The sequence below is a fragment of the Sapajus apella genome, unplaced genomic scaffold (genome assembly GCF_009761245.1).
Source record: "Sapajus apella isolate SASKATOON/1434 unplaced genomic scaffold, GSC_monkey_1.0 scaffold10, whole genome shotgun sequence".
NCBI classification, from domain to species: Eukaryota; Metazoa; Chordata; class Mammalia; order Primates; family Cebidae; genus Sapajus; species Sapajus apella.
The window spans coordinates 31,478,182-31,498,203 of record NW_022436950.1 but is presented as its reverse complement, the minus strand read 5'-3'; the positions used below and the strand labels follow the sequence as shown (position 1 = coordinate 31,498,203).

The following is a 20,022-nucleotide window of genomic DNA, read 5'->3' as shown; positions in this document are numbered from 1 at the left end:
CCTGGGTTCAGGCAATTCTCCTGCCTCAGCCTCCTGAGTAGCTGGGATTACAGGCACGCACCACCATGCCCAGCTAATTTTTTGTATTTTTTTTAGTAGAGACGGGGTTTCACCATGTTGACCAGGATGGTCTCGATCTCTTGACCTTGTGATCCACCCGCCTCGGCCTCCCAAAGTGCTGGGATTACAGGCTTGAGCCACCGCGCCCGGCCACAACGTGGTTTTTAATAAAAATTCCTTTGAAGTAGAAAAACATTGTAACATAAAGATGTTTAAATCCAGTGGGCTCATTTGTTTCATTTAAATGCCAGAGATTTCATTATTATAGAAGAAATATTTTAGAGCTCTTCTATTTAAACTTTGCTTGGGCTCTTAATTTCTTTAAAAGTTAGAATAATTAAGCTTCATGATGGATGTGCCTTTGTAACTGGGAACTACTGTACTCACTTTGCAGAGTATTCAAACATTGTGAAGGAATGAACAAATATGTGAGTGTATAATATTTATACACAAAGCATGTAAGTACTTGTGAAAACTTAATGCTCTCAGTGGTGTCGGGTAAACCTCTGAGTGATTTTACACACCATTTAGTAGATTTACCACACATGTTCATGTACATTTAATTTAGCCCTTCCAAAATAGGGCCTGTGTATATTCCCCCCGTGTTGCTAATGAAGAAATAAAGAGTTAGGTATCTGGAATGACTGTGTAAGACAGCCACTGAACAGACTAAGATTCTTAGTTCCCAGACTGACATGGAGGTGAGATATGCCAAATTCAGTTCTTAAAAAACTTTTAATAACCCAGAATGCATTGTATGTTTTACCCATAAAGTAGTTCTATCTTTGAGAACTTTTTTTACTTCGGTCTTGATTAGTTCCTTTCAAAGTTTATTTTACACAATTCAGAGGCAACATTTACATCTCTTTTTTATTTTTTTATTTATTTATTTTTTTTTTTTTCAAGAGAAAGAGTCTTACTATGTTGACCAGGCTGGCCTCAAACTCCTGGCCTGGGCTCAAGCAGTCCTCCCACCTCAGCCTCCTGAATAACTGAGACCACAGTGTGTGCCATCTTGCCTGGCTTCATCTTATGTCTATACATTCATTTCAGTGGATAAGAATAAAAGTAGAGGGCCGGGCGCGGTGGCTCACGCCTGTAATCCCAGCACTTTGGGAGGCCGAGGCGGGTGGATCACGAGGTCAAGAGATCGAGACCATCCTGGTCAACACGGTGAAACCCTGTCTCTACTAAAAATACAAAAAATCAGCTGGGCATGGTGACGCGTGCCTGTAATCCCAGCTACTCAGGAGGCTGAGGCAGGAGAATTGCCTGAACCCGGGAGGCGGAGGTTGCAGTGAGCCGAGATCGCGCCATTGCACTCCAGCCTGGGTAACAAGAGCAAAACTCCGTCCCAAAAAAAAAAGAATAAAAGTAGAGGTAACAAAATGGCCTAAATATACCCATCAAATAAACAGGTTGATAAATTTTAAAGAGTTTGTTCGATAACTGTGAATTGAAGCTGAGAATGCCCTGGACAGAGGAATATTAGGTTGAAGCTGGCGAGAGGGCAGGTAAGGTGACAGGCAGTAAGCATAGGATGATGATAAGGAGTAAGCATAGGATGATGATAAGGAGTACTAAATCAGAAAAGTTGAAAAAATAGAAATTGCAAACAATTTACCACTGTATATTAGTATGACAGCTACATTTTTATGTCAGTTTGTCTCAAAATTTATTTTTGTGGCATTCAATACAGTGATAATAGAAATCTCAATTTCGGCATTTGCCTATTATTCTTAAGTTTCCATAGGAACATGGCCAGAACACCAAATATAAAGTATAGACACATTGAAAGTTTGCTTTTAATATCTTTATTTCAGACAATTTTATATCAGTCTCCCTGGAAACAGAAATTCCTACTTAGATGTAAATTATTTGGCCTGGTGTGGTGGCTCACACTGGAAATCCCAGCACTTCGGGAGGCTTAGATGGGTGGATCACAAGGTCAGGAGTTCGGGACAAGCCTGGCCAGCATGGTAAAACACTGTCTCTACTAAAAATAACAAAAAATAGCTGGTCATGGTGGCACACACCTGTAATCTCAGCTACTCAAGAGACTGAGGTAGGAGAATTATTTGAACCTGGGAGACAGAGGTTGCACTGAGCCAAGTTTGTGCCACTGCACTACTGGGCAACAGAGCAAAACTCGGTTTCAAACAAAAAGAAACCAACCAAACAAAAAAAAAGCATTTTAGCTTTTCTACAATGAAGAATTATTTTTGTTACTTAAACAAAAATCATACATAAATGACGCTGGGCTTTATTCTTCAAGTTATTTAGCTCTTGTTGCTCAGGCTGGAGTGAAATGGTGCAATCTTGGCTCACTGCAACCTCCGCCTCCCAGGTTCAAGCGATTCTCCTGCCTCAGCCTCCTGAGTAGCTGGGATTACAGGTGTGCGCCACCCCGCCCGACCGATTTTTTTGTATTTTTAGTAGAGTTGGGGTTTTACCATGTTGGCCAGGATGGTCTCAAACTGAGCTGAGGCGATCCACCTGCCTCAGCCTCCCAAAGTGCTGGGATTATGGGCATGAGCCACTGTGTCTGTCCTCTTCAAGCTATTTCAAAGAGGTGTTCCTAAGAACCTAGTAAACGTTTCAGATAGACTCAAAAGTATTTTATACTACCTTGCCTTTATTTAACAGTGTATTTAATATAACTGATGGTAGTATCAGTAGCACAAAATAAGATACTAAGATCTTATTGTCATATTTTATTAATATACTTGGCTTTTCATATACTTTTTTATGTTCTGACTTTAGGAGCTTTGCTAAATTGCTGGCTAAAGGTGCTCTTTGAAGTGACCCTTTCTATTCCGTCCCTGATGGGTGGAGGTAGGGGAAAGAATTGGGAATATGATGTGGAAAAACCTCTGAGCAACAGATCTTTCCTCTTTCCAGTAGCTATTTTAAATCCTTTTTTTTTTTTTTTTTTTTTGGATAACAATATGTTTGATGTAAAAGACTTAGAAAATACAGAAAAGTCATTGATTATATGCAGAATACTGAGTTAACTTTTATTAATATTTTGGTTTTTGATTTTTTTGTCTGCATATGAATATAACATTTTATTTTAGAAAAAGGAGATCATTCTATATGAGCTGCTTCATAACTTACAGAAGTGAAATGATGACATAAGTTCCTGAACCACTGCTTGACATCTAGAGAGTGCTCCAGGATATCTTTCCATGCCAGGACACCCTGCTCTATCTCATGCCTTTAGTAACTGCTTAGTGTACCATCAGATGGTTGGAGTGTCATTTATGTACTTATCCTTTGTGATTGGACATCTTTTATAGTAACGTCATACATAGTCTCATTGTATTTAATTTCGAGGGTACTGATAAAAACGTTTTGATGACTGATGACTTGTACCTCCCTATGGAATTCAGATGGTTAAGTCTATGAATTGAGTCATTTTTTATAGTTAAGATATTTTAGTATTCAATGTTCTTATGCCAAATTGAAGTCAGCATTTACTTTTACCTAGACATCAGAATTCATCGTTTGTTTTTTTGTTTCTTGGTAGCCTATCTTGCATCTTTAGTTTGAATAGCTACCACTTTAAAAGATTTGATGCTGTCTTAGATGACAAATCAAGAGAGAGCGTTAGAAGAAATCTTAAAAGATGTGGGAAAACTGGGAGAAACTTGATTAGTTTTGGGTATGCTGAAACAGATGTTAATTGAGTACCTTTATGGGTGGCCAGGCTGTGTTCCAGATTCAGAGCCCCATGCTAACACTGATCCTTAAAGTGAGAGGAAGCCTTGTGAGGATGGTTGGGGAGAGCCAGGAGTCTACACAGACAGTTACTTGAGAGTTCCTTGAATGGGAGCAAACTTGGTTTTGGCAAAGGACAGAAAGACACAGGGTGGCTGCAGAAGAGTGAAAAGGGTGCCAAGAAGACCATGGTGGGTTAAGGCCATGTATGCATAGTAGGTCTTGGCAAAGAATGTATACTTTAGTTGTGATAGGAAACCATTGGAGGATTACAGCCTGGGAAATACTTTAAATTATTTTTTAAAAAGTAATTAATTTTTTTTGAGACAGAGTCTCACTCTGTTGCCCAGGCTGGAGTACAGTGGCATGATCTCGACTCACTGCATCCTCTGCCTCCCAGGTTCAAGTGATTCTCCTGCCTCAGCCTCATGAGTAGCTGGGACTACAGGCACATGCCACCATGTGCTCGGGAGGCTAATTTTTTTTGTATTTTTAGTAGAGACAGGGTTTCACCGTGTTAGCCAGGATGATCTCGAACTCTCAACCTTGTCATCCGCCCCTTCTTCGCCTCCCAAAGTGCTAGGATTACAGGTATGAACCACCGTGCCCAGCCAGTATTTTCAATTCTTTAAGAAAAAGATCAGATGGTGGGTCATGCCTATAATCCCAGCAGTTCAGGAGGCTGAGGCAGGAGAATTGCTTGAGCTCAGGAGTTGGAGACCAGCCTGGGCAACATAGTGAGACCCTGCCTCTGCAAAAAGTAAATTAGCCATGTGTGGTGGCACACATCTGTAGAGTGAGACTATCTAAAAAAAAAAAAAAAAAAAAAAAAAAAAGCTGTAAAAGTAAGTAACAAAGTGATGAATAGACAAGTCACCGAAAAATAAGTGCAAATGATTTTCAAACACAGCTTCACACCTAAGAGAAATACAAATGAAAACCATGCTGTGACTTCTTTCCTGTTAGGAGAAGATCCAAAAACTTGAGGATGCATTCTTCGGTGTGGCTGTGAAGAGAGTTGCATTTGTATATTGCTGATGGAAATGCAAAGTGGTTTGACTCCATAAAGGGAAATTTGGCACAGTCTCACAACAGTGCAAATGCATTTAATCCAGAAATCCTACTTTGAGGAATTTATCCTGAAGGCATATCCCATAAATATGAAATAACATGTGAATAAGATTTTTGTCATATTATTTTCAATAGCTAAATATTAGAAATAATATGTCTAGTAAGGGACTGGTAAAATTGTTATATTCACACAGAGGAGAGCTATGGAGCTATTAAAACAAACAAATCTCTCTTTACTGCTGTGGAGTGATATCCAGGATATGTTACATAAAAAAAAATGAACATACAGTAATGTATGAAATAATATGTATTTGCTTATTTAAAACAACAACACAGAAGAATTCTTGATGATGGTGTGTGACTATTTTCCCCTTAACTTCAGGGGCAGCCAAAGTGCATATTTGCTCAAGATGTTATTTTGGTATGTGCTTTTCAATGAATACTAACTGTTCACTTTTGCTTTTAATTTGTGAAAACTTTGTTTTGTCATTTGTTGTGCATTATGTGGTATATAGATAGCAATTGCTTTTTTTTTTTTTTCTGAGATGGAGTCTCTCTCTGTCGCCCAGGCGGGAGTGCAGTAGCTCAGTTGTGGCTCACTGCAACCTCCACCTCCTGGGTTCCAGCAATTCTCCTGCCTTAGCCTCCTGAGACTACAGGCATGTGGCACCATACCCAGCTAATTTTTGTATTTTTAGTAGAGATGGGGTTTTGCCTTCTTGACCACGCTGGTCTTGAACTCCTGACCTCAGGTGATCTACTCACCTCAGCCTCTCAAAATGTTGGGATTACATGTGTGAGCCAGTGAGTCCGGCCTATAGCAATTGTTCTTGCATTTCGTATTATTCTCACTATATTTTGAGTTACGTAGTATAGGAATTATACTTGTTTTACATATGAGAAAACAGGCTTTGAGAAGTGTAAATTGAGTTTTCCAAAGTTTTTTAAATTTGTTTTTTTTGTTTTTGAGATGGTCTTTCTCTGTTGCTGAGGCTGGAGTGCAGTGGTGTGATCATTGCTCACTGTAGCCTCCACTTCCTGGGCTCAGGTGATCTCCTGCCTCAGCCTCCCGAGTAGCTGGGACTAAGAGTTGGTTTTAACAGATAAAACTTGGTAGATCAAGAATGTAAATTTCAGATATATGGCACATAGGATTAGAATTTATAGAATGACTCATGGGCTTCTTTGGATACTGTCTTTTTCCACTTTTTTTTTCAGTTAATAAAGCTTTAGAGTTAAAACAGTAACATTGGATAATGAAAAATGAAATGGAGGTACTTGTAACCCAGACTTTTTTTTTTTTTTTTTCCTTAATGAGACAGGGTCTCAACTATGTCTGTCACCCAGGCTGGAGTGCAGTGGTGCCATTATAGCTCACTGTAACCTCAAATCCCTGGGCTAAGATGTCTTGCTATTTCAGCCTCCCAAATAGCTGGTACTACAGGCATTTGCCTCCACACCCAGCTAATCTTTTTAAAAAATTTTATAGAGATGGGGGTCTCTTCTGTGTTGCCCAGGCTGGTCTTGAACTCCTGCCTCAAGCGATCCTTCTGCCTCAGCCTCCCAATGTGCTGGTATTACAGGTGTGAGTCACTGCACTCCACCCAGAAATAGTCTTAAAAGTCTAAAAAAAAGAGGAGTTAAATGCTATTAAGAAATACACAGGGTACAGTATAGTATAACATAGGAAATGTCACACCTCAGTCAAAATCACTAAAACATAGATTGAGGAATAAAAGTCAGTTAAAGCAAGACTGAGCACTGACACAGAAGGAGGTAGAGAGGTGGTTTGGAAACCAGAGTTAGGATTGTCAGAAGCTGGGAAATGAAGTCACGCTCTTCATTTCCTAGCTTCTGACGATCCGAACTCTGGTTAGGCGTGAGGGAGCATGAGACTGGAGCTTGGCCATGTACTGTGTGCCCTCAGATGAGGCAGCACAGCTCAAGACCATCAGGTAAAACTTGTCTGATGGGTGGAACATGTGAACTTAAGTAAAATCTCAGACTTTACATCATAATTGAGAGATTTGAAATGTTTGTGTTATAGACCGTAAGACTAATACAATGTGCAGTATGATAGAGCAGGTCAGTAAATGCAGTAAGCCTTTAAATAAACAGATGCCCAGCAGTTGGCCCAGAAACTGCAGGTATCTCCTGTTTAGTTGGGATATATTGAAGTCAATATATTGAAATCCACCTCTTTCGCTGAAATATTCTGTCCTGTGTTACTTTCTTGGTTCCTGCCCTCTCCCTTTAATATTTTGACAAGAAAAATAATTTCTTTACAGTTTACAATTGCATAATTTTAACACTTTTAGCCTTTAGTAATGTATTTTATGTATTCTGAGTTCCATATTTTTACATTTTTAACATCTGTGGAATTGAGATGGCTGAAGGATTCAGGGAAAAGCAGCGTTCAATGTCAGTGGATCTTACAGGTTTCTTCTTCTGAGGGATGTTTACATTAAGACCTGAGTTTAATTTTTTTTTCATATTTGCCCCCCATCATACTCTCATGCTGTCAAATTAAGTTGCAATTTAAATTGATAACACAAAAATGGTGGGTCTTAAAATACCATTTTAGTCATAACCTCTAACCATGATATTGAAAAGCATTTCTTGTAGTTTCAAACATTCTTAGGAGTTTTTTTAAAAAAAATAATTTTTGAAGGGATTCACATATAAGTTGCATGGTAATTGATGAGTTTCTATTTTCCGGACATTTCTCTAAAATCTGTATGTGCATGTTTGTGGGGCCTAATGCTTTGCTTAATATTTGGCAGTCTTACCTTTGTGATAGTGAGAATCGAGTAGTATCATTCATCAGAGTCTCCCTAGCTTCTTGAGGAAAGAGTTAATGGACAGTGCAGAAATGATACTGTGTGTGTGTGTGTGCATGGCTTAAATGTCCGTTCTGTAAAGTAGCAATGTGTGGTATTTGTTGTTAGTGCAAGTTATATAAGAAATTGTGGTATCAAATAAATAATTTCAAGTTAGAGCCATGGTGATGTTCCTCATACACATCAGTAGGGTTTTTTTTTTTTTTTTTTAAGCATCCAAAGCTGTGATAGGAGCTAAAACTCGTATAATTGGTGACATTATATCCTAATATACCCTTACCTCCTTTAGAAAGCAACTGAGCACTAGATATTGAGCCATGAAAACAATCTGACTTTTTGGTCTGATCATCCCATGTTTGAAAAATCTTTCCTGAGGAGATTTAAAAAATAATCTTAAAATATTGTAAAAATGAAGGTTTTCCTCATAAGAACAGAACTTTGTAAGTACCTAAGTCAACAATACGGGATTGGCTGAGTAAAGTATAGGAATAATACTTGATGGGCAATTATTTATCCATTACACAGTAAATATTTTCCATTGGAGTGGAGATCATTTGTAAAATAAGACATAAGTTGTATATGGATTAGAGCTATATTTTTTAACATGCATGAGAAAAGCAACTTAAGGCTGGGCATGGTGGCTCACACCTGTAATCCCAGCACTTTGGGAGGCCAAGGCAGGCAGATCACAAGGTCAGGAGTTTGAGGCCAGCCTGGCCAACATAGTGAAACCCCGTCTGTACTAAAAATACAAAAATTAGCCGAGCATGTAGTTCCAGCTACTTGGGAGGCTCAGGCAGGAGAATCACTTGAACCAGAAAGGTGGAGGTTGCAGTGAGCCAGGATCAGGCCATTGTACTCCAGCTGGGCAACAGAGCAAGACTTCATCTCAAAAACACAAAAAAAGAAAAAGAAAAGCAACTTGAAGTACTGGTGGTGAGTTTATAATTTATAATTCGTAATTTGTAAATGAAGCATTATTTTGACTCTTGCAAATTTCTGTTCATGGTAAAATATTAAAGGAATAAGCTAGAGACTTTTACCTATCCCCACCTTTAGTATGATCACATCAGTATTGCTGATAAACCAGGCATCTTACTTGCAAGTTCAAAAAAATCTATCTCAAAATAGTTAAAAAATTTTTAAAAAAATTGTATAACCAGGGATTCACATGGTCAGTTAGGTACTACTTGACCCAGGGATTAGGTGATCTCAGCATCTGTCTCAGTTCTGCTCTTCTGTTCAGCTCTCCTGAAAAGGCACCCTTCATGATGCCAAAGGGAGCCACTGGTGGCAGCTCCTGGCTGATCAACAGTGCTAGAGTACAGCTCTGCCTTTCTCCTCTGGTCTTGGGAAGTCCCATGAGAAATGTAATTGATTAGCTAGTTGTAAGTCACATGCCCACCCGAAAACCCCTGAGTTGAGGGAATGTCAGCTTCTTATTTGGACTAATTTGGATTTTTTCTCTGTATGTTATCATTTCTTTTATCCCAGCTGCCTTGAATATTTCTTTCTTTGAGACATAATCTTAAAGCTGTCTCTACCTAAAGCTTTTTTTTGAGACAGAGTCTTGCTCTGTCACCCAGGCTGGAGTGCAGTGGCAAGATCCTGGCTCACTGCAACCTCTGCCTCCCGGGTTCAAGCCATTCTCCTGCCTCTGCCTCCCAAGTAGCTGGGACTACAGGTACACACCACCACGCCCAGCTGATTTTTTTGTATTTTTAGTAGATTTCACCGGGTTGGTCAGGCTGGTCTCAAACTCTTGACCTTGTGATCCACCTGTCTTGGCTTCCCAAAGTGCTGGGATTACAGGCATGAGCCATCACCCCCAGCCCCCTTGGATATTTCTTATATTTACATAGCAGCACCTGGGTCAAGTAGTACCTAATTGACCATGCATTTAAATGCATAGTAGCACATCTTCGTTTCAGGGGTGTGTATGTGTGTGTTAAGCCTGCTCCTCTTTGATTTTGGTACTTCGTTTTCCTGGACTTTCATTGAAAATTCCTAATTAAATATCATGACAGAGGTACCGATCGTAATATGGCTTCTTCTGTAAACATTACTTATTTTTTAGATTCAGATGGTAGTATATTTGCTTTCTTTTTGATAGGAAGTAGTCATGAATCCTTTTAGAAGCTTTAGGTAGAGGCTGGGCACAGTGACTCAGTAATCCCAGCACTTTGGGGAGGGTGAGGTGGGCAGATCACAAGTTCGGGAGTTTGAGACCAGCCTGGCCAGCATGGTGAAACCCAGTCTCTACTAAAAATACAAAAATTAGCCAGGCATGGTGGCACACACCTGTAGTCCCAGCTACTCAGGTAGCTGAGGCAGGAGAATGGCTTGAACCCAGGAGGCAGAGGTTGCAGTGAGCCGGTATCTCGCCACTGCACTCCTGCCTGGATGACAGAGCGAGACTGTCTCAAAAAAAATAAAATTTAAAAAAAGCTTTAGGTAGAGACAGCTTTGAAAGTCTCTGCCGTCATTTTGTGTGCAAATGATTTTATTTTTCCAAATAGCTTAATATTGTCACATCATATTTTCAAGATGTAGCAAAACTTTAAACATAATTTTTGTGTGCGTTTTTTACATAAGAATAGTTTTCTCCAAAAGCAGTTTAATAAACTTCAGATCAGTGAAGGAATTTCCATGGAGAACAAAGCAGTTGGTTTAGGTATGTAAGTTTTTAGTGATCTGGCAGTACTATTAAAATTGATGATTCACATTTTTTTAACCAGTAAGTCCCAAATTATGTTCATGTAAGATTCTAGCCAAATTACTTTGAAGGGAGAAAACTATTCTAGGTAGATAAATTTGTGAAATGCTGAGCTAGACAGTATTCACTACTAAACTGATTAATTTTTAATATATCAATGTGCATTTTGATTTTGTAAGAGCCAGGGATAAAGTATATTATCATTTGACCACTAAATTGCTTTTTTAAAAGTAAAGCAATTATATTAATATGTAGTTTTGGGAAGCGTTGCCTTAATTGTTACTCTGGATCTTGGCCTGGTTTCTTACAAGATTGGTTAAGATAAGTGTCTTGAAATAGACCTTTCTGGGCTGGCCACGGTGACTCACCCCTGTAATCCCAGCACCTTGGGAGGCCAAGGTGGGTGGATCACCTGAAGTCAGGAATTTGAGACCAGCCTATCCAACATGGTGAAACCCCATTTCTACTATAAATAAAATTAGCAGGCATGTGGTGGTGGGTCCTGTAATCCCAGCTACTTGGGAGACTGAGCCAGGAGAATTGCTTGAACCAGGGAGGTGGAAGTTGCAGTGAGCCGAGATTGTGCCACTGTATTCCAGCCTGGGCGACAGAGCAAGACTCCATCTCAGAAAAGGACCTTGCTGAAGAATATCATAGATTCTTCTTTTTTCCCTCATGATAACTTTTATTATCCCATAAAGTTTGTTTCATGAAAATTCAAGAGTCTGTTTTGTAATCTTGCTTAAATATATTATCCAACTTCGGTGCAAGGTGGACTGTAGGCAGATTTATCTTGACATAGATGGGGCAAAATTTTTTAGAAACAGCCCTAAGATCTGCTCCAAAAGGTACTCTTGATGAAACACCAAATTAACTGTGCTGTTAGAAGGAAGAAGTGAGAAATTGAGGGCAAAAGTTAATCATTTTCTAACATGTTCCTATATTTGCAACATAGAACTTTTATTCAGTCCTCTTGAATGTGCCATAATGAATAACCCCCCAAAAAACCACAGCTAACCAAATTAGTTCACTGGTTGAGTGGAGTTAGAATTAGCCATTTGATTGTCTAAAGAACATTTGCCAAAAACAGCTCTTTGTTTTACCACATTTGATGTGTTGAGCTGGTGCCTAACAGTAATTGGCCACAGCATCACTTGCTACTTGGGATTGTTTTTGAAATGTGCTAGCAATAGCAACAGATAGGAGAGTGGTTATATTTCTATTTGATCTAAATTTCATCTAAAATTTGAATCAGATTATTTAGGCACAGATTTTTTATTAAAAGTCTCAGACATAGCCTGGTTTTGTTCCACATGGTGTGGAGAGATTCTACAGTTTTGCATTCCCCAGTATCATTTCTGTATTGTTATATTTATTTCCTTCATATTTATTATTTAAAACTTCTCTGAAGACTGTTAAAAGTTATTAAAATGGGTGTGTATCTATTTCAAAAATCATTTTTTCTATTCACCGAAAGTATCACCTCTTCTTCCTCCTCTTATATAGATTTAGCTTTGGAGTCAAACCCTTCTGACCATCCAAGGGCAAGCACAATTTTCCTGAGCAAATCTCAAACAGATGGTAAGACAATACTGTTTTTTCCTCCAAGGAAAAGACTGAAAACTTTTCTATTTTATTGGATGTGTTATAGAAAGTATTTAGAAGAACAGATATATTTAAAAATTTCATATGTTCATTTATTTTAATATATGATATACTTCCTTTAGTTGTGATTGTTTAGTAATAACATGTAGACCTTCTATTTACAGGTTTTGCCACATTTTTATCAACACAATTAATTGGCCACATGATTCAGTAACATGGATTTTTTTATTTATTTATTTATTTATTTTGGGAGTTTTACTCTCGTTGCCCAGGCTGGAGTGCAGTGGCGCAATCTCAGCTCACCCCAGCCTCCGCCTCCCGGGTTCAAGCGATTCTCTTGCCTCAGTGTCCTGAATAGCTGGGATTACAGGCATGTGCTACCATGCCTGGCTAATTTTGTATTATATAGACAGGGTTTCTCCATGTTGGTCAGGCTGTTCTTGGACTCCTGACCTCAGGGGATTCAAATCGCCGCCTCTGCCTCCCAAAGTGCTGGGATTACTGGTGTCAGCCACTGCACCTGGCCTTTTTTTTTTTTTTTTTTTTTTTTTTGAGAGGGAGTTTCACCCTTGTCGCCCAGGTTGGAGTGCAATAGTGAGGTCTCAAGCGATTCTCCTGCCTCAGCCTCCCAAGTAGCTGGGATTACAGGTACCCACCACCAAGCCTGGCTAATTTTTGTATTTTTAGTAGAGACTAGGTTTCACCATGTTGTTGGCCAGGGTGGTCTCGAACTCCTGACCTCAGGTGATCTGCCTACCTCAGCCTCCCAAAGTGCTGGGATTACAGGTGTGAGCCACTGTGCTCGGCCAGTATTATGGATTTATACTTATTTTTCCATGCTTCTTTGACCTCTTTCCCTTGCTCTAAAATACATTTTAAAGATGAATGGTAAGATTTAAGCTGCAGCTTGGTTTCATTTGAACAACTAAAAAATATTAGTTCATATACAGGGATTAAATCTGTGATTTTGGCTTCCTTTTATAAATGCTGTAACCACATGAGCCTGTCACATACAAATTTATGCTACTCAGAACTTTTAAGCTATTAACTTTTTCATCCTGATGTAATGTAAATGTAAACAAGCCCTATGGTGTTTCCCAGAAGGTTAGCTTCAGCAAGTGAAACTCATGTACATTTTCCTTTCCTACTTGTTTTAGGATGAGAATCAGAACTGCCGTATTTTTCTGTACTCCTGTTTATCTTGCTTAACATTATGTTAAATCCTAATTTGTTTGTTAAAAAGCCGTACACAGCTAGGTTTTTCAGTTGATTTCCACAGCAAGAATACAAGAAGTGAGAGTTCTATAATATGTGAAGTAACGCAGCACAACACAAAACGGGGGTTTCTAACCTGCATTTTTGAAGCTTGTGTGGACTTTTGTCTTGTGCTGATCATTTCTGGCTAGGATAGTTGTATTTCTCAGTTTATTTCAGAGCCATAAGCTTCTCACACATATAGAGTGTGGAAGCAGTAAAAGAAAAGCTATCCCATGTTCTTCTCTCTTCAGTAGTAAGGAGTGTGTGCTTGTGATACTTGTCTAGCATCAAAGGAAGAGGCAGTATAGGAAACAAAGCATGGCCCAAGTCCCTCTTGGAGCTTTTATTCTTCTGGCCTTTGTTAAAATGATTTTGTGTGCTAAAGATAACCATGTTCAATTAGGTTAACACACTCATTGTTACATTTAAGATAGTTTACTTTCCACTTGTGTAAAAGACCCATTTATTTTTTCAGTAACAGAAGATGGCCAGTTAAGTGGTTTGGGATGCTTCTAAGGGATTGTGATGCAGGTAGAGATTGGCACCTAGCCAGAAACTGGTTCTTAGAGCTGTCCGCTGTTACAGCTTGATAATTAAAGTGAGCTACCTGTAAATGTAGAATTTAAACATACTACTGGATGATGGTTCAGATGTGTAACAGGTAAACTTACTAGCTAAATTTCTCATTTATCCTAGTTTGTTTTGCCCTTTTCTTTTGTACATAGGAATTCTTTCATGTGTATGTAATAGAATATCTGTTAGGTCAAAAAGTAAAACTAAGTTTTTAGATTTTATTTTATGAGATTCATCTTGCCAGACGATTTAAATGATGAGTTTTGTTAGAAATTATTTTTTAAAGTGAAATTTTATCTGATTTTGTATATTGGTAATCCATCAGATGATTAGCAACTATTTTTATTCTATGGCATTTGTATCAGAATTGATCAGTTAATTTTTTTTATTCTTAGTGCGAGAAAAGAGGAAGAGCAACCATTTAAACCATGTAAGTAAACAGTTGAAAAGTTAAGAAATTAAATAATTGAATTAAAAGTATGTCTGTCATGCTTCAGTAAAAATATAGTGGGGACCCAATACTGTTACTATCGGCCTCTTTTTGTGGATTTTTAAAATCATTTTTATTTTCCTAAGAATCAAATGTACGCAGGAAAGTCTTTGACTTAATATGCTCTTTTTGTATGGGTTTCTGACATTTAAGTTAAATTTCGATAATTTGGTTGTGGTATAACTATCTGCCTTAAATATTTTTTCTTAATTTTTTCATCTTTTAAAAATCAAGTAATAAAATTACTTGAGCACTCAATTTTTAGCACTATTATGTTGACTTCCTGTCATAGCAGGTGAAAGCTTAGCTTCCTCACTCCACTGTTACCTTATTTTCTTCCTTCTATATACCCACATATGTCACATTTTTAATTAAATCAGTACTTGATGTTTACATTGTTATGATTATGCAGGTATTATTCACTGCTGAGTCATATAGTATTTTCACTATCTTCCTTCTTTTGCATCCTTTGTTTCTCTTAAATATTTCTGAAATCTGAGCATGTCTGCACTTCTCTTTTCCTAGCCTCCATTAGCTCACACAGCTAAGTGCAATAAGTAACCCTTGACTGGTCTCCTTGCTTTCATGTACTTTGTTTTTTTATGGAATTAATTTCCTGACTATATTCATTTGACTGTTTTCTAACAGCTTTTTTTTCCCCCAAATGTTGTAGCATTTGCCACATGCGTATCAAAAATATTTTCCATCTACTAAAATATATCTGTTCTATTTTCTCTTGGTAACAACTTTCCTCAGCCTTTTGTCATCCTCCTCAAATACAGATGGGCTTTTCCTAAGCCTGCTCTGTGCCTGTTTTCCTGGGGTATCTCTCTGAAGTCATCTGGGATCTCGCGTAACTGTCCTCCGGTGTTGGGTTCTCTTAAGTCCTAGATTCTGTGTTTCCCTCTATCTTGTTACCCTTCCTAGTTGTACTGGAGCACATTTTCCTGGGAAAGGGCCCGTAGACAGACATATTTAGAGATCTAGCCTGTCTGAAAACCTCTCCTATTTTTTTTCTCTTTTTTGAGACAGGGTCTCTCTCTGTTGCCCAAGTTGGAGTGCAGTGGTGTGATCTCAGCTCATTGCATCCTTAACCTACTGGGCTCAAGTATCCTCCCATCTCAGCCTTCCAAGTAACTGGAACTACAGGCTTGTGCCACTATGCCCAGCTAATTTTTATGTTTTTTCATGGAGACGGGGTTTCGCCTTGTTGCTCAGGCTGATCTCGAACTCCTGGGCTCAAGCCATCCACCCGCATCGGCCTTTCAAAGTGTTAGGATTATGGGCATAAGACACTGCACCTGCCAAAGCTTCCTATTTCTAAAGAGTATAAAATGCTAGGTTGAAACTAAATTTCATAGTTCTAAAGACATTTCTCTATTGTGTTCTCCTTATAGTATTCTTGAATCTGTTGCTATTGTGTGATACAGTACATGTAACCAGCTTTTACATGTTTCTGGAAGCTTTTTAGTGCCTTCTCTATCCCTAAGATCCTGAAATTTCATAGTATGGCTTGCTATGGACCTTTTCTTTTTCTTTTTCTTTTCTTTTCTTTTTTTTTTTTTTTTTTTTTGAGACAGAGTCTCGCTGTGTCACCAGGCTGAAGTGCAGTGGCTCACTGCAACCTCTGCCTCCTGGGTTCAAGCAGTTTTCCTGCCTCAGCCTACCGAGTAATTGGGACTACAGACACCTGCCACCACGCCTGGCTAATTTTTTTTTGTATTTTTAGTGGAGATGGGGTTTCACCATGTTGGTCAGGATGATCTCGATCTGACCTTGTGATCTGCCCGCCTCTGCCTCCCAAAGTGCTAGGATCACAGCCGTGAGCCACCATGCCTGGCCTGGACCTTTTCTTTTTATTGGGACCAATAAGTCTATAGACTATGCCTTCTACAGAATTTTCTTGTTTCTTTGTTCCTTCTTTTTCCTGATACTCTTACTATTCAGATGCTGAGCTTCTTAGATCATTGTTTCTGCATTGATCTTTAATTCTCTCCCCCCATACTCTCCCTTTTTCTAGTTAGTCTTTTGTTCTAATTCTTGGGCATTCTTTTACTTTATGCTCTAACCCTTCTATTGAATCTTTTATCTTTTTGAGAGTGTTTTAAGAATTTTTTAAAGTTTTCCTTTGCTCCTGAATTTTCACCACTCCCATGTTTTTCTTTTTCCTGTTGTTTTGCGCTCTCTTGTTGGAGGCTCCCCTCCAGTGTGTTAGTCCCTGGCTTTCTCTAACTGGAAGCACGACTTTTGTTAACTGATGGTTCTTACTGCAAGGATTTGGAGGCCAAGCCAGCCTTTAATTTAGGAGACCTCAGTCTGTTATCTGGTGGGTCTTTTCTCATTTTCTTCTTTTCTTTCTTTTCCCTTTTTCCTCTCCTCCTTCCTCTTTTCTCCTTTCCCCTGTCCTTTCTCCTGTCCTTTCCTTTGCTTTTCTTTCTGACTCTCACTCTGTCACCCAGACTAGAGTGCAGTGGCGTGATCTCAGCGCCCTCTGCCATGATGCAACCTCTTCCTCCCAGGTTCAGGCAATTCTTGTGCCTTAGCCTCCGGAATAGCTCAGATTACAGGTGTGTGCCACCATGCCTGGTGTTTTTTTTGTTTTGTTTTGTTTTTAGTAGAGACAGGGTTTTGCTGTGTTAGCCAAACTAGTCTTGAACTCCTGGCCTCAAGTTCGCCCACCTTGGCTTCCCAAAGCGCTGGGATTACAGGTATGAGCCGCTGTGCCCGGCTGGGTGCATCTTTTCTGAGACTGTTCATTTCTTCAGAGAAGAATCTCCCAATTTTCTACCTGGGGAATACAAGCATGGCTGCTCACTTTCCAGAAGCAGAGTTGGAAAAGAGAGATGGAGTTCCCCTTCTCAGTGTATAGTTTTTTTTCCCATTTCCCAGATTTCAGTCCTAGTATCTCTGAGCCCAGAACCTTATATATTCATTATAAGATGGGAGGACAGGTGGACCTTGGACTCTTAACTACATATTTTCAACTGATCTTGCTGATTTTTATGTTTCACTCTACTTTCCAAGGTACCATATGCCTCTGAGTTTGGAGCCTGCCTTGGGTTCTGCAAGACAAACTAATTTGATTGTTCCTGTTCCAGTCATTCTCTGTAGGCACTAAAGTTGTGCTTCCATATCAGTTACCACTCCTTTGTCTTTTTCATCTTTCAAGATTTATTAAAAATCGTCTGCTGTGGCCAAGTGCGGTGGCTTACGCCTGTAATCCCAACACTTTGGGGGACTGAGGCAGACAGTCACTTGAGGCCAGGAGTTCGAGACCAGCCTGGCCAACATGGCGAAATTCTGTCTCTTACAAAAAATATAAAAATTAGCCAGACGTGGCAGCACGTGCCTGTAATCCCAGCTACTTGGGAGGCTGAGGCAGGAGAATCACTTGAACCTGGGAAGCAGAGCACTCCAGCCTGGGCAACAGAGTAAGACTCTGTCTCAAAAATAAATAAATAAATAAATAATAAAATAAAATTAAAATTAAAAAATTATCTGCTGTCAATCCTGTTGCTGGATCCTGTATATAACCTTTATTTTATGTCTTTAATTCTAATGAAATTTCAGGAGAGCAAGGAAATAAATTTGTGGTCAATCTTCCATGTTTAACCCAAATTTAGAACATTTATTTAAAGTGTAAATCTAAGTTTAAATTCAACATAATAATACCAATCCAGACACTTTTTAGTATACCTATAAGCATATTACACTCTTCTACTAAGGCTTTAGGAATTGTATTCAAACTCTGTACCCTGCGATATTGTCCCATTACTGTGCAACATAGATGGAGGTGTTTTCGTTAATGCACAGTGTCAGAAATTTTTAGGTTAATTAAAAGTCATTAATTCTCAAACAAATGTAACACTTTTAAAAAGGGAGAGAAAAAAATGAATTTCCGTTTTTTTTTTTTTTTTTAATGGATTAAAATAAGGCACAATGGGAAAAGTCAGTGGGTAGGTATGGGAGTTCAACAGGTACTTTACCTTTGGCGAGGTTTGAATTGTGACTTAGTAGACTACTAGGTATGATTATTTTCTATCTTTGCTATTCTTCCTTAAGTCTACTTGGTACCCTTTCCCTTTCTTGTTAAAGATTGTCATTTGTGCTGACCAAATGAAGATCAATGATACATTCTTTGTCCCTATTTTGTGACTACCTGAAATAACATCTGTGAACTTTCAGTGGTGTTTTGCTGTTTGGATTTTTTAAAGTATTTATATTTTCTATTATTATGTTTGTCAGTAGAGTTTGTTGAGGTTGTAAAGCAGCATTGGTAAGGGTTTAGCCATAAAGGATAATTGTTGAGTTTTCCAGCAAGATGATGGGGGAATTACCTGTTGGCAGCTATAATTGCTTTGCTCAGAAGCTTAACTCTGCCACCCTATATAGTCTCAAGAGATATCGGGATGCTCTTGATAACAAAACATTTGAAAGTTGGTGTGTCTCATGCTATATATTGATTAGCAGAGAGTTTTTGCATTCACTTTTTCCAGTCATTTTGAAATTTGGGAATTGCCTGGTGGAGAAATAAAAGACAGCAGAAATGGCATTTTCTGGAGAGTAACATTTCCCCATCAGCCCAGGCATACTCTAAACTCCTGCTTAAAGAGAGAGTAACTTACTCAGGAGTTTAGAGTATGCCTGGGCGAGAGTAACTCTTTTAAGAGGAGTTACTCTCTCTTTAAGCAGGAGTTTAGAGTATGCCTGGGCTGATGGGGAAATGTTCAGTATTTATTTGGCTGGATCCAGCCAGTAAGCCATAAATTGCTGATTGACTGAGGAGCTCCCATAGGATTGAAAGACTACATTTAATTCAAAATTTCAAATGGTTTAGCACCAATATTTGCAAAGATAAATCAATATGCATCCATGATAGAAAATTTTAAATAGAGGAAAATAGAGGGAAATGTTACCCAAAGCTCTACGAACTAGGATGGGCTCATTGGCCCATGCCTGTAATACTAGCACTTTGAGAGGCTTGAGCCCAGGAGTTTGAGACCAACCCGGGCAACATAGGGAGACCTAGTACCTACAAAAAAATTTAGAAACTAGCCAGGTGTGGTGGCTCATGCCTGTAGTCCCAGATACTTGGGAGGCTGAAGTGGGAGGATTGCTTGAGCCCAAGAATTCAAGGCCACCATGAGAATTGACATTTGGTATGGTGTAGTATATGCCATATTGCCCTCAAATAGTAGTGACCTTAAGAGATACCATCTTCCACTTTGTTGTTATTATTTGGAGATGGAGTCTCACTCTGTTACCCAAGTTGAAATGCAGTGGCACAATTTTGATTCACTGCAACCCCCACCTCCTGGGTTCAAGCGATTCTCCTGCCTCAGCCTCCTGAGTAGCTGGGATTACAGGCACCCACCACATTTGGCTGATTTTTGTATTTTTAGTAGAGATGGGGTTTCTCCATGTTGGCCAGGCTGGTCTTGAACTCCTGACTTCAGGTGATCCACGCACTTTGGCCTCCCAAAGTGCTGGAATTACAGATGTGAGCCACCGTGCCCAGTCCCCCCTTCCACTTTGAAAGTATTTGGGTCAATTTTCCTTTTTCATACTGTATTTTTTTGAGACGATAAAAGTATATGCATTAGCACACACGGTTAATGTAAACTATATACATTAAGTAGCTTAAGAAACATCAGTTTAGATATAGTTGAAACATTTCTAGCTTGAAGGAG

The 20,022-nt window shown here is 39.0% G+C and overlaps 1 protein-coding gene across 2 annotated transcripts in view; it reads left to right on the top strand.

Moving 5' to 3' along the window:
• The window catches only part of CCNYL1 (cyclin Y like 1), a 45,549-nt gene that overhangs the window by 2,292 nt on the left and 23,235 nt on the right, over positions 1-20,022 (top strand). For both annotated transcript variants that reach the window (XM_032278454.1, XM_032278455.1), the window contains exons 2-3: positions 11,914-11,988; positions 14,238-14,272. In XM_032278454.1, the coding sequence (XP_032134345.1) occupies positions 11,914-11,988; positions 14,238-14,272 (110 nt within the window). The remainder of the gene's footprint in view (positions 1-11,913; positions 11,989-14,237; positions 14,273-20,022) is intronic.